The 14,855-nt window shown below is 45.4% G+C and overlaps 1 protein-coding gene across 3 annotated transcripts in view; it reads left to right on the top strand.

The window, feature by feature from the left end:
* The first annotated feature begins 2,706 nt into the window (after positions 1-2,706).
* UBXN7 (UBX domain protein 7) overlaps positions 2,707-14,855 on the top strand; it is a 43,319-nt gene continuing 31,170 nt past the window's right edge. For 2 of the 3 annotated variants that reach the window (XM_068280461.1, XM_068280460.1), the window contains exon 1: positions 2,707-2,819. In XM_068280461.1, the coding sequence (XP_068136562.1) occupies positions 2,762-2,819 (58 nt within the window). In that variant the 5' untranslated portion in view covers positions 2,707-2,761. Of the gene's footprint in view, positions 2,820-14,499; positions 14,725-14,855 lie in introns of those variants that run through there. The other variant, XM_068280462.1, reaches the window with a different exon arrangement.

Below are 14,855 nucleotides of genomic sequence, written 5' to 3'. Positions count from 1 at the left end.
AACAATGGCTTACTTCTTGCCACTCTTCCATAAAGACCAACTTTGTGCAGTGCACGACTAATAGTTGTCCTATGGACAGATTCCCCCACCTGAGTTGTAGATCTCTGCAGCTTGTCCAGAGTCACCATGGGCCTCTTGACTGCATTTCTGATCAGCGCTCTCCTTGTTCGGCCTTTGAGTTTAGGTGGACGGCCTTGTCTTGGTAGGTTTACAGTTGTGCCATACTCCTTCCATTTCTGAATGATCGCTTGAACAGTGCTCCGTGGGATGTTCAAGGCTTAGGAAATGGTTTTTGTAGCCTAAGCCTGCTTTACATTTCTCAATAACTTTATCCCTGATCTGTCTAGTGTGTTCTTTGGACTTCATGGTGTTGTTGCTCCCAATATTCTCCTAGACAACCTCTGAGGCCGTCACAGAGCAGCTGTATTTGTACTGACATTAGGTTACACACAGGTGCACTCTATTTAGTCATAAGCACTCATCAGGCAATGTCTATGGGCAACTGACTGCACTCAGACCAAAGGGGGCTGAATAATTACGCACACCCCACTTTGCAGTTATTTTAAAAAAAAAAGTTTGGAATCATGTATGATTTTCGTTCTACTTCTCACATGTACAGCACTTTGTATTGGTCTTTCACGTGGAATTCCAATAAAATTGATTCACGTTTGTGGCAGTAATATGACAAAATGTGGAAAACTTTAAGGGGGCCGAATACTTTTGCAAACCACTGTAGATAATAGCAACCAAGATGCTCAGGGTGAGAGCTCTCTTGGGCTAAGAACCCAGGTTCAGTATTTCAGCTGTTAAAGTGCAATTCTTAATAAGCAGCAACATGGAGAAAACAACTAACATACATAACACAAAACAAATAGTGTGACCCAATACATCCTAACTACTTACAGCCTAACCCCTAGCACACACTTGTGGGGCAGAGTGTAGTGATATACTTTTGCCACTGTGCAGTTAGATAGGAACGTTATTGTGTCCTGACAGGCATGCTGGTTAGTGGAGACTGCCGGATGCCTGAGTTCTGGACTCTACTGTAAATCTGTATTCCTAGTGAAAAAAATATACTGAAATGCTGTCAATTTTGATTAGGACTTTATTAAAATACCATCAATTTCATGATTCAGTGATCTACACGGGTCCTTTCACACCGATCATGTTGTTGAAAGATGCAAAAGTGCCAAAAAGTTGCATCGCTTTGTTAGGCCGGATCAATACTATAAGCGCTTTTAAAAAATTTCTCCCTTTCTCTAAAAGCGCGATAAAAATCAACATGATTTTTCGCATACACGATTGCAGCGATTTTTACCACGATTTTAGTGAAAGTGAATGGGAGAAATTAAATTGGGTTAAAAAGCGATCAGAAAGCACTAATCAATCACAAAGCGCTCAGAAAAGCGCTAATAGTGTGGATCCGGCCTTAGAGTAACCATATATCACTCAATGTGAAGGGCGATTGATTTTTCGACACAATCATTTTATCAGATGGTGGGAAAATTGATACTGCAACATGGCCACCTGAACAATCGGACAAGTTGGGGCTCAATCAGACGTGGCGATAACGTTTTTCGATTTCCCAAAGTGCCCCTCCTCCATGTGTGTCCCATCCTATGTGCAGTGTTAAAGGCTCACCTGTCATGCCAGTGCGACTCCTGAACTTCTCCAGTGTCACCATGAGCAAATGTACCATGTGACCACAACGCATGTAGCGACAGCACTATGAGCACCAGTGTCACCTGGTACAGGTACTTGCGATGATGCCAGACATCGGAAGAGGTCATGATTTGCACCAGTGTAACAGGTGAGCCTTCAACACTGCACACAGGGGAGGGGAGGTTGGTGGTACACAGACATACCTGGGGGTCAACAGCAGGATGATTTCCAAAAGAGATCATTATAATGATATTGTCTGTAGTGATGGTATGCAACAATCACAGGGCTTGATTCACAAAACGGTGCTACCTTTTAGCACAGCTGTTAGCACGGCTTTTACGCATTTAGTGCGAAAAAAACGGTTTTCACGCACAAAAATTCGTAAAACGCGGGCGTTAATGCGTGAAAAATTCACGTTAAGGTGCAAACTTTTAAAAGTTATCACACAAAATTTCTTCGCGCGAAGCACTTTTCACATTGTACTAATAGTTAGCACTGTTTTATGAATCAAGCCCACAGAGTGAAAGATGACTTATTTTAATTGAATAAAATATAACTGGCAACTGCAAGCTGCCCTGCACCAGAATGGAACTTTAGCAACGGAAGTAGAACATCGTTATTTTGGTTCTTGAAGATGACTTTCCATGAAATATGTTATACAGTTTCTCCAATAACGTATGTAAAGCTAGGAACCACGTCTAGGAGGAAATACCAAAACCCCCAGGATAGGCGGAAATGCGTAAAATACAATCACTTCGCGTCAGTGGGCTGTAGATGGTCCTGGTCTCCGGTAACATGGCTGCCGTTGTGGACCACAATCACAGCGTATCTGTAGACAGTGTGGTGCTGACAGCGGCTTTGAAGAATGAGAAAAGGGCAGTCTGGCACTCTGCGTGACTGAGCATTTGGGGAATTCCTGCTTAGAATCATAGCATGAGCGCTAGAGGCACAGAGGCCAGGCTTCTGCACGGAGGCGGAGACATGTTAGTCCGGCGGCGCCTGGGCCTCTTGCGTCAGTGTGCGCTGCATGTAGGGAGATGGGTGGTGACATTGGCGCAGCCGCTGACGGAAGAGCTTGTTGTTGTGTGGCGCGGGGAAGATGGCTGCGGATTGTGGGGTCCCCGCTCAGCTGCTGGAGGAATTTATTTCCATTACCGGTATGTTGAGTGTTGCTGCTGGTGCAGGTTTGAGGCAGGGCCCTGCAGGAGCTCAGCAGTCACGTGTGGAGCCGCCCTGCCTGCTAGAGGGGTATTATCTAATAGTGCACACAGGCATGCCTCTAGGCCAGGGGAGTCAAACTCAATTAGAAAGTGGGCTAAAAATGAACACTGGGACCAAGTCACGTGCAAACCTCAATGTCTAGTGGCCACCTCCCTCCCCTATACAGTTCCCTGGTGTCTAATACCCCACCTCCCTCCCCTATACAGTTCCCTGGTGTCTAATGCCCCCCCTCGTACAGTTCCCTGATGTCTAATGCTCCCACCCCTGTACAGTTCCCTGATGTCTAATGCTCCCACCCCTGTACAGTTCCCTGATGTCTAATGCTCCCACCCCTGTACAGTTCCCTGATGTCTAATGCTCCCACCCCTGTACAGTTCCCTGATGTCTAATGCTCCCACCCCTGTACAGTTTCCTGATGTCTAATGCTCCCACCCCTGTACAGTTTCCTGATGTCTAATGCCCCAACTCCCACCCTGTACAGTTTCCTGATGTCTAATGCCCCAGCTCCCACCCCTGTACAGTTCCCTGATGTCTAATGCTCCCACCCCTGTACAGTTTCCTGATGTCTAATGCCCCAACTCCCACCCTGTACAGTTTCCTGATGTCTAATGCCCCAGCTCCCACCCCTGTACAGTTTCCTGATGTCTAATGCCCCAGCTCCCACCCCTGTACAGTTTCCTGATGTCTAATGCCCCAGCTCCCACCCCTGTACAGTTCCCTGATGTCTAATGCCCCAAATCCCACCCCGTACAGTTTCCTGATGTCTAATGCCCCAGCTCCCACCCCTGTACAGTTCCCTGATGTCTAATGCCCCAACTCCCACCCCTGTACAGTTCCCTCCCCTGTACAGTGCCCCCCCCCCCTTGCCCTCCTATTCCTAAACAGTTCCCTGGTGACACCCTCCCCCCTCTATACAGTTTCCTAGTGTCTAGTGGCCCACCTTCCTCCCCTATACAGTGCCCTGGTGTCTAATGTCCCCCCTTTCCTCCCCTTTACAGTTCCCTGGTATCTAGTGCTTCCCCACTCTTAATCAGTTCCCTGGTGTCCAATGATCCCCTCCCTCCTCTATACAGTTTCCTTGTGTCTAGTAACCCAACTACCTCCTCTATAGAGTTCCCTGGTGTCTAATGCTTCCCTGCTCCCTCACCCATATGGCTTTCCTCCCTCTAGGTCAGGGATGTCAAACTGGTCCTTCGAGTGCTTAAGTCCTCACATTTTTGACACAGCTCAAATTAATTGATGGGTCTGAATCAGGAAACGTGTGGTCCATCAGGTAGAACACATTCCTCTCTTTCTCAGTCCATCCTAAACACTGGCATGGATCTGGCCCTCCAGGCCTAGAGTTCAACACCTGTGCTGTAGGTATTCACCTCCAATATAGCTTCCCTGGTGGTTTAGGGTGGGCTAAATATAATGTGACTGAGGACACAGGAAGGAAAAATTCTCAGCACTTCGACAAATAGGGGTGAAGAATACAACAGCACGGGTGGCTTTATAGGTTAAGCAAAGAGGCGTGCATCCGGTGTAAAATGTTGAAAACACACTGATAATTGTTAGTACATGAAGGCAGTCCGGACTGGCTTCATGTACTAATAAATATAATATGAAGTCGGGAAACCACTTGCTGGCCAAATTTGATGGATCTGTAGGCCAGAGTTGGACATGTTTGCTCTGAAATACATGAGGGTTCCACATGCAGTCGTTCTAGATCAGAGCAATTGCTGGTGCCTCCAGTATGCTGCTCATGGCTTTCATCATTGCAAAATGCTCTGCAGTTATCAGTGTAGCTAAATAAAATGAGTTGAAAGCATTTTGAAATAGGTTTGTTTTTTACCTCATGTTTTTTGATAACTTTAAAGAGGAACCGTAACCAAGAATTGACCTTCATCCCAATCAGTAGCTGATCCCCCTTTTCCCATGAGAAATATATTCTTTTTCTCAAACAGTTCATTAGGGGGGCGGTCTGTATGGCTGATATTGTGGTGAAACCCCTCCCACAGCGTGATGTCAGGACCATGGTCCTGACAGTTTCGTGTCTGTGATCTGAGCTGTGATCGATTTAGATGGTGGGCAGGTGCAAAGCAGATGCAAAATGGAATGCATCTGCTCACCGTGTCTGTTTTGCATTCGCGCTAGTGGGAACACAGCCTAAAGGAACTGGTGGAGCTAATCTGCTTTGGAAGTTAATGATTAACTTTACTCGGTGTGCAGTTGTTTCTATTCTTACCCAACTGTCACATCATTCCATCTTCCATATATGACTGCTCTGTGACAAAGATCCACACCTGTTTTCCCTTCATGTGTCAACACATAAGGCAGCAATGGGAGGAATCGGTGGGGCTGTGTGCCACAGGGTGGGCATATCTGAGAGAAGTAATGAGGTGGATTGAGCAGTCTGGTTTGAGCGGAGTTTGGTGCATGTAATTATATTTGCTCCATCATGATTCCATACTCAAGGAAGGATACGGATAATGATAGCAACTATGCCCAATGCTGTACATTAGGGGATCTTCATTTTATTTGTTCAGTATACTAAACCTGTAATTTTCCACCCAAAGAAAGTAAGATACTCAGGGCTGGATTTACCATAAGGCACTGAAGGCACATGCCTACCGGTGCCCAATGATGAAAAGGCGGCTCAATCCCCTTCCCAAGCGCCTCCCTCCTTCCCTATGCAGAGTCCTGATGAGAGTGTAAATGAGAGGTTACTCACCCAGTTCTCAGTATTCCACTGAGGAGATCTCCCTTCAGTCAGGGGCACCTCTAGCAGCTTAAAGGGGAACTGAAGAGAGAGTTATATGGAGGCTGCCATGTTTGTTTCCTTTTAAGCAATACCAGTTGCCTGGCAGCCCTGCTGGTTTATTTCTCTGCAGTAGTATCTGAATAACACCAGAAACAAGCATGCAGCTAGTCTTGTCAGATCTGACTTTAACCCTTTCTGGACCAGCACCCTCTGCCCCCTTAAGGACCAGAGGGTGCTGGTCCCGTAAATCGCTGCTTCCCGACGAGTCGCCGCAATGATCCGCCGCTCCCGACGAGCACGCCGCTCTGTCCCCGCCGCAGGCTCCTCTCTCTGCCGTCGCTATGACGGCAGAGCGCTGTGCGCCGGTCAGGAGCCGCTTTCATTGGCTCCTGACCCTGTCACTCCATGTAAGCCAATGAGAGCGGCTTACATGAATGACAGGGCCAGGAGCCAACGAAAACTGCTCCTGCCCGGCTCACAGTGCTCTGCCGTCATAGAGGCGGCAGGGCAGCAATGAGCGGCGGGGGCAGAGCGGACCGAGCGGCGGAGACGGGCAGGGGCGCGCAGTCAATGGGACGTAGAGTTTACATCCGGTCAGGACCGCATCGCCCCCCTGACCGACGTAGATTCACACTCGCTCGGTCCGCAGGTAGTTAAAGTCTGAAACACCTGATCTGCTGCATGCTTGTTCAGGGGCTATGGCAAATAGTATTAGAGGCAGAGGATCAGCAGGGCTGCCAGGCAACTGGTATTGCTTAAAAGGAAATAAACATGGCAGCCTCCATATACCTTCCTCTTCAGTTCCCCTTTAATACTGAGGTTTCCCTAGCTACCTAATACTTCACTGCACTCTAGCTACTCAATATTGAGGGTACTTGTTCTGGCTACCTGATACTAAGGGGCACCTGTAGTTACTTACGATGGACAAGGTAAGTAAGGGAGAAGTGACAGCTGGAACAGTCAGCACACTTGCAGTGCAGTTTGGTGGGAGTACGTAGGTTCATGGAGAGTGAAGTGTAGGGTGTCAGGATATTTGTGCCTATAGGCTCCTGTGATTTAAATCCAGACCTGAAGATACTTATTTATATAGGAAAGCCTATGGATAGTCCAGAGGCTTCCAGTCTCCTCCTTTACTCCAAGGGCCGGAATCCTGACAGTTTGCAGTCTTGCTCCCCTTCGTGTATAAGTGCGACATGCTGCGCCTGCACAGTAGTACGGAACTGCTTGTGGAGGAGATGCTTTAGCTCACTGCCCAGGTGTGCCCATACTCACCCTGCCAGTGCTCAGCTCATGAAGGAGAGTGCATATTTCACAAGAGGGTCCGTGCATGGCATCGATGGTGTCAAGTAGGACATGGTATGCATTGACCAATCCTAAGGAGGGAACCTTGATGATTGCGGTTGGCTTACTTTGGGAGTCCTGCAGCAGAACCAAGATCATCTATATTGTTTGGCAGTTTTTATTGTTGTGTTATGCGTTACTGGTACTCATTTTCAATTTTGCTTGACAATCCCTGCCCAATTTTACTACCTGCATGTAGTATTATGGGAAACAGATTTTTAATACTATAAAAGGATTGTGTAGGTAAACTCTCATACTACATGGACATGGTAAACTTGGTCAGTGGGTGGCCAAATAAAATTGAGGGTGTGTACCAGGCTTAAAAGCCAGCTGAACCGCGAGGTATATGGAGGTTGCCATAATTATTTCCTTTTAAACAATACCAGTTGCCTGGCAGCCCTGCTGGTCTATTTGGAGGCAGTAGTGTCTGAATCAGACCAGAGACGAGCATGTGGTAATCTTGTCACATCTGACAATGTCAGAAACATCTGATCTGCTGCATGCTTTTTCAGGGTCTATGGCTAAAAGTATTAGACAGGATCAGCAGGACAGCCAGGCAACTGGTATTGCTTAAAATGAAGTAAGTAGGGCAACATTGATACTTGCCGAAGTACAGTAAAGGCTCTGGATAGCATAGATCCTTTCAATTCCTCTATCCCAGGTGTAGCTTTCCAATCTGTTCAGTTGAATAGCTCTTCGAAACTCCTTGTTCCAAAGAAAAGCGCATCTGTACTGTACAGGTCTGAGTCCCAACTTACGGATGCGCAGTACATATGCATTCGTCCTCGGAACGACTCAAGGGCGCAAGTATTTCTGAAGATTGCCTCATTGGTTCTGAAGAGCTATTCAATGGAATTACTACAACTGGGGTCAGTGCTGGAACGACGGGCTGAATGGAGGAAGTGAGTTTCCTCAATTCAGGTTTGCTTTAAAGCGGGATTGTCACCATACCAAATCAAATTTCAACAGCAACTGGTCCGAGTGTATTAAGTGATAAAGATTCTAATCCTGCATTCAAAACTTGCAAAACTTTTTCTGCTGTTATGGTTTGTAGTTATCACATACTTTAGGAGCACTGGCCCTAGTGCCAAACCGTGCCAAAGAGTTGAATGCTGGGAGTTCTTTTTATCTATAATATATTCCTCCTCTTCATTTATTTCCCTATCTAGCTTCTTATCAGAAACACACTCTGATCACTTGTGTTTACAAGCAAGGCTGAGGTGACTCAGCGATTGGATGTGTAAATAAAAAATAGACAGTGCAGTTGTTAGTATACACCTCAGTGGGAGTGCCTGAAGACTCTGGGAGGAGGGCAGCTAATGAATACACAATGAGCAAGAGAAGGGAGGGAGGGGGGGGGGGAACAAGAGTCAGGGAGGATATGATGTCAGCATTAGCTTGGCAAGATGGCCACTGCCTAGAGTCGGATTTTCTGCTTTTCCTTTATAAAATTCACAGGAATCATTACGTGGATAGCACAATACATCTGTTATGTAAGTAGAAGTAGTATTTATCTACTTATATATGTGTGTTTTTATTTCTAGGTTAGCATTGGTGTCGCTTGTTCTTTAACTCAGACAGCAATGATAATTAAATCTTAAGTTCATCTAACGCTTAACCCTTATGCTGGGAATACACGGTTCGTTTTTGCCTTCGTTTAAACCTTCGTTTCGATTGTGCCTTTTGTCCTTTTCGATCCCGAAATAATCGGTCATACGGTTAATATCACCACCCACGGTTTCGTTTTTTTTTTCGATTCTGATGGTTTCGTTTTTCCAATGATCGAAGGCTGCAAAGAAACGAAACGAAAATCCCTTTTTACAGGGACGGACTAACATAAACGAATATATAATCGATCTGAACAGCCATCAAGCCTACCAATGGCTCGATTAGATGGATAAAGAGAGATAATATCAAACATGTTCGATCACTAGTCGTTCGTTTTTGGGGTCTATTAATCGAAACTATAATGAGATTATGACTATTTTCACATACGTTTTCAACACTCGATTCGTTTACCGAACGAATCGAAGGTTTAAACGAAGGCAAAAACGAACCGTGTATTCCCAGCATTAGGCTTTGTTCACAGTGGTCAGTTGCGTTGCAGAATAATTCTGCATGTCAGCTCACTGCTCATACAATTCTATGGGCCTGTTCACAGTTACGGTTTGCGTTATTCTAACTCGCTGCATGCAGGCTTTGTATTAAAGTCTATGGCCAGTCTCCATTGCAGTTCACAGTCATTATAACGAGTGAGATATGCAACTGACCACTGTGAACCTAGCCTTAGACTGCCACAAATTTTAAAGGATACTGTGCCTGTGCCAGATATTTTGGCATACTGGTCTGTAGGCCTTTCAGAATGTTTGCCTCCGTAAGTAATGGTTTTCTAAAGGTATATTCTCGCCAAAACTGCTTCTGAAGATATGAGTTAAGATGTCCGTGACGTATGGAGGCAAACGTCTGGGAATTGCCTAAGATGTTTGCAGGAGGCAATTGAAGTTTTTCTGAAAAACATCTTTAGATGTGCACTGCATATGTAGGTGGAATTACCGAAATGTCTAAAGACTTCACTGGCAGTCTAAGGGTTAAAATGTACCCGAGGGGACGTGATGAGACAGACGTGTATGTACATTGCCAAGCATATAAATAAATAGCTTGTGTTCCTTTTTTTCTTTTTCTACCTGAAAGAGTTAACATTCAGGAATGCACGTGGCAGCTTCTCTCCAGTTGGGACCAAGTCAGTCTATAGCATAACCCTCACTGATTAGGCATTGCAGCCATAAAATTATTTTCTGGCAGAGTACAGCTTCTGAGAGCAAGGGATAGATTGGGGGGAGGGGAAGGTCAATAGTTCATAGTTTAGCCCTGGGACACTTGAAAGCAGGGCTGCGGAGTCGGTCCAAAAATCCACCGACTCCGACTCCTCAGTTTAGGATTCCACCGACTCCACGACTCCGACTCCTCTAATTTGCATATTACAATTTTGTTGATTAAAAGTATGTAACATGAAATTCGTCTCTTAACTGCCAACGCTTAGGAATTTTACAAGACAACTGAAGTGAGAAGGATATGTAGACTACTATATTTATTCCCTTTAGACTAAAACTAGTCCTTGGTAAGAGTACTTGTAAAAGGTACAAACCGGAACAAAGAACATCTATCAGGCCCTAGGCAATGTAAGTGTGGGTACATCTAAGAATGATGTGCAGGTACTCTGCAGGAGAATGAGGAGATTCTTCCGCTATTACACATTCTTCATGCACAATCTGAACTAGGTTTATGGGCGATAGACAACACCTCTGTGTTCAATGTGCACAACATTCTCAGTGGATTCCCTGCAGCTCTGTGGGGAGTGCATATGTAGAGTATAGTACTACTGTGTAACAAAGTAAACCTGAGACAGATGAAATTAAAGTTTTATACATACCTGGGGCTTCCTCCAGCCACCTTCAGGATAATCAGTCCCTCGTTGTACTCCTCCACCACCTGGATCTTCTGCTATGAGTCCAGGTACTTGAGCCAGTCAGGCGTAGTGCGCATGCACACACTCCGCCGCCAGGAGCATACTACACCTGTGCAGCACTATTGCGCAGGTGCAGAATGTTCCTGGCTGTGGGAGCGGCATGCGGCCGGACTGCGCTGACTGGCTGAATTACCAGGACTCATAGCAGAAGATTCGGGTGGTGGAGGACAGCGAGGGACTGATTAGCCTGAAGGGGGCTGGAGGAAGCCCCAGGTATGTATAAAACTTTACTTTTCATCCGTCTGTTACCCTTTAATTTGTAGTCACCAAACCAAATTTTAATAACATATCAAATTATTTGATTTCATGAGCAAAGAGAGTGCATACATTTGCATAAATCAGCATCAATGCGGAATTATTTCCATCTCGTTGACCATCTCTATTAGTGACACAGCTACACATCAGGCTTTATTCTTACAGCATAGATGTTATTTAGTATATATAAGAGATTCCTGTGTACACATCATATATACAGTCACAATCAGATATGTATATCTGACCTTAAAAATACGGGGACTGCTTTATTGAAGCAGCACAAGTAACTAATTTTAAATGGTTTATTTCATTTTTGTGGACAAAGCACAGCTATTACTGTATATATACTGTATATATACACATTATTTTTAATGACTATTATCTGAGAAATAGAACATTTTATCATATTTTCTATTTTAATTACAGTTACAAATTCATTAGGAGTCGGAGTCTGTGCACTTTTTCCCGACTCCGACTCCAGGCACCCAAAATTGCCCGACTCCACGACTCCGACTCCACGACTCCGACTCCACAGCCCTGCTTGAAAGATCGTGTCATTGAACAGGGACAATAAATCATTAAACCTACTTTTTACGTTTCATAACCTCTTGACGACCAGCTAAACTGGTCGTCTCCGGGTTACCATGGAAACGGCCGCTCGATCGAGCGGCCTTTCCATGTCAGTTCATGGAGGGTAGTTTCTTCGCAGCAGCGCTTCTATGGTTTGCTCCTGTGCAAGATTAGAAACCTGTATAAAGAAAAAGCAGGCACATAGCGGGTAAACCTTAAACACTCGTACACCCTGTGTCAACACAACACAATGATAATAATAATAATAATAATAATAATGTGCTCTGGGGTAATACACCGCATGCAGGTTGGGGGTAACGCTCCCCCCCCTTTAATCCTCTGCTCACCAAATGTCTGCTTTAATTCAGGCACGTAAATTGGTCACTGCAACAGGTAGCTGTTAGAATGATGTTCAGGATGTGGGGGTGTCTTGCTTCTTAGTACAGATGAGATCTGATATGGGCATGTCAGATCTCATCTGTACTAAGAAGCAACACACCCCCACATCCTGAACATCATTCTAACAGCTACCTGTTGCAGTGACCAATTTATGTGCCTGAATTAAAGCAGACATTTGGTGAGCAGAGGATTAAAGGGGGGGAGCGTTACCCCCAACCTGCATGCGGTGTATTACCCCAGAGCACATTGTGTTGTGTTGACACCGGGTGTACGAGTGTTTAAGGTTTACCCGCTATGTGCCTGCTTTTTCTTTATACAGGTTTCTAATCTTGCACAGGAGCAAACCATAGAAGCGCTGCTGCGAAGAAACTATTTTGTGTGTGAGGAGGACTAACTGGTTTTTGCTCTCATTTGGCAGTCAGCTGCAGATTGGAAGGACTTGTTAAATAGGTGGTGAGCGCTGTGTCGCTTTTTGATTAGTTCATGGAGGGTGTCTCCGTGAACAGCCGGAGAGCCGCCGATCGCGGCTCGCTGGCAACATGTAAACACGCGGGGAAGAAATCCCAGCTGTTTACATCATATGGCGCTGCTGCGCAGCAGCGCCGTAGGGCAGATCGGCGATCCCCGGCCTCTGATTGGCCGGGGATCGCTGGCATCTGATAGGCGGAAGCCTATCCTTCAATGCGCAGGACGGAACTCCGTCCTGCGCATTACGGAGGGAGGGAGGTAAGGAGGCAGAGGGCGGAAATGGCTGCGGAGGGGGGCTTTGAGGAGCCCCCCCCGCAAAACGCAGATGGCCGGCGGCGATCAGACCCCCCCCCCTCCTGGCAGGACATCCCCCTAGTGGGGAAAAAGGGGGGAAGTCTGATCGCCCTGGCATAATACTGATCTGTGCTGCAGGCTGGAGAGCCCACGCAGCACAGATCAGGCAAATCACCCCTGGTCGGCAAGTGGTTAACATAAAACTATGGGATGTCTAAAGGAGTAGGAGGATATATACAATTGCTTATCATTAGTTTATTTTCACTCAGGATTAAAGTACAACTGAAGTAAGAGGGATAAGGAGGCTGCCATGTTTATTTTCTTTTAAACAATCACAGTTGCCTGGCTATCCTCCTGAACTCTTTGGCTGCAGTAGTGTCTGAATCACACGCTCTGTAATGCCTGGTGCACACAATGCAATTTCCCATCAGATTGCATGTTGTAGAATCGATAATTTCCGACATATCTGATTGGTTCTATCATTGATCGGTTCTATTGATCAATTTTGTATAGAAATTATCAGAATTCAGATTGGACCTGTCGTAAATAATCGATTCGACCATCAATCTGACGGGAAATTGCAGTGTGTGTACCAGGCATAACAAGCATGCAGCTAATTTTCTTGGCTCTTGGATCATCTACACTCTACTCTAGTGCTTGCAGTCACCCAGTGACTGAGGGTCCATTCACACTGGACCCTCTTGGAGGAGAGCGGACATTTCTTCCTGTTATGCCAGTGGTGGCAGTGGATTTAAGGTACACTTTACCTCGGGGTTAGTGCAATACTTAACATTTGTAAATTGATTTTATGCAAACAGGGTCCAGTGTGCATGGACCCTCAATTACTGGGTGATTGCAAGCACTACAGAGGAGTGTACATGGTCTAAGCACTGAGCCATATACTTATCTTTTGCTGTTGATCCATTGTGGAGTGTTCAGAAACAGCCTTATCAGTCTGCCTGACAGACTGTACACACGCACTGTCACCGTGCGGACCCGGAGGGTCCGGCGGACCCGTTGTTGCTGGCGGTAGTGCGTGTGTACGCACCTTTATAGTGATTTTAACTTTTGGATTGCCTGGTTAGCATCCTTATTACTTGCTTACCAGATAAAAATAAAAAATGTATTTTATGTCCGACAGTTACGCTTTAAAGAGAACCTGAACTGAAAATAAAAAGTCAAAATAACTGTACACAGGTCATACTTGCATCCTGTGCAGTCTACTCCTCAATCTCTTTCTCCCCTCCTGCATCCCATTTGTCCACTGTGATCAATGGAATTCTCTGTCCTCCATTTTGAAAATGGCCATTTACCCATAACAGCTTCTCTGTCAGCACACAGTTAAACTGTAATATCGCCCACTTGAGCCATGGGGATACATGGACATTACCTTGCACATTTAGTTGTAACTGACAGCAGCTCCTATATAACTGACAGCAACTGGTGTATTTCAGTTCCGACAAAATATTGTCAGAACTGGAAGGGGTCACTGTAAGAAGAAACCGGTGAGCCTCTGAGAGGAACTGACGGTGAGGTAAGTATGTAATATTCATTTGCAGCTGTATCATGTGTTTATTTATTTTAAATAATTTTACTCAGTTCAGGTTCCCTTTAAGAAGTGCTGTAACTAAAAACACATTTCATTAGCCAAGCAAACAATTGTATTGGCATTACCCAAAATGTAGTGCTGAAGCTTCTTTGAATCACAATGAATGAATTTTTCAAAAGGCTTCAATCAAACGCGATGACCAGCACTGAAAACTTTCAAGGTGTTTGTTTGTTCACATCAATTGTGAATATTCAGCCATCATCCAATACATGGTATAAAAGGTATGAGAGGTGAGGCAGGTTTTGTATTGCTGCACTCGACAAAGAGCGGGCAACCGCTCGAAACAACGACTGTTCCGTTGTGCTTTATTCCAGTCAGCCATGTGATTAACACACTGATCATCAGGTGCTTTCCGCTGTGCTGTGTGCATCAGAGAGCTATTCGTACAGAGAGCTATATTTATATCCTGCTTCATGTATGGGATGGTGGCTGAATATTCACTTTTGATGTGAATAAACACCTTGAAATCTTCAGTGCTGGTTATCGTGTTTGATTGAAGACTGTGGTCTGTAGAGCCAAGCAGACTGAACCGTGCAGGAAGGAACAGACACAAGTGAGGAGTGCTGTCCAGGAAGTACACCTATTATGCATTTTCCAAGAGGAATACCTGGAATGGCTGCATTGTCTGTGAAACTTGTGAGTAGCAGCTTAGTGTCTGATTCACCTTTTACTAGCAGTGAAATATCTGAGAGTGTAAACCATCTGGCATGTAGAGGTTTCTACTACACAATGCCTGAAGTGGGAGGGTGAAGGATGGTTTTTCCTTA

Source organism: Hyperolius riggenbachi, chromosome 4 (genome assembly GCF_040937935.1).
Source record: "Hyperolius riggenbachi isolate aHypRig1 chromosome 4, aHypRig1.pri, whole genome shotgun sequence".
In the NCBI taxonomy this organism is placed as follows: domain Eukaryota; kingdom Metazoa; phylum Chordata; class Amphibia; order Anura; family Hyperoliidae; genus Hyperolius; species Hyperolius riggenbachi.
The sequence above is the reverse complement of the archived record's forward strand: the minus strand, read 5'-3'. Positions and strand labels throughout refer to the sequence as shown.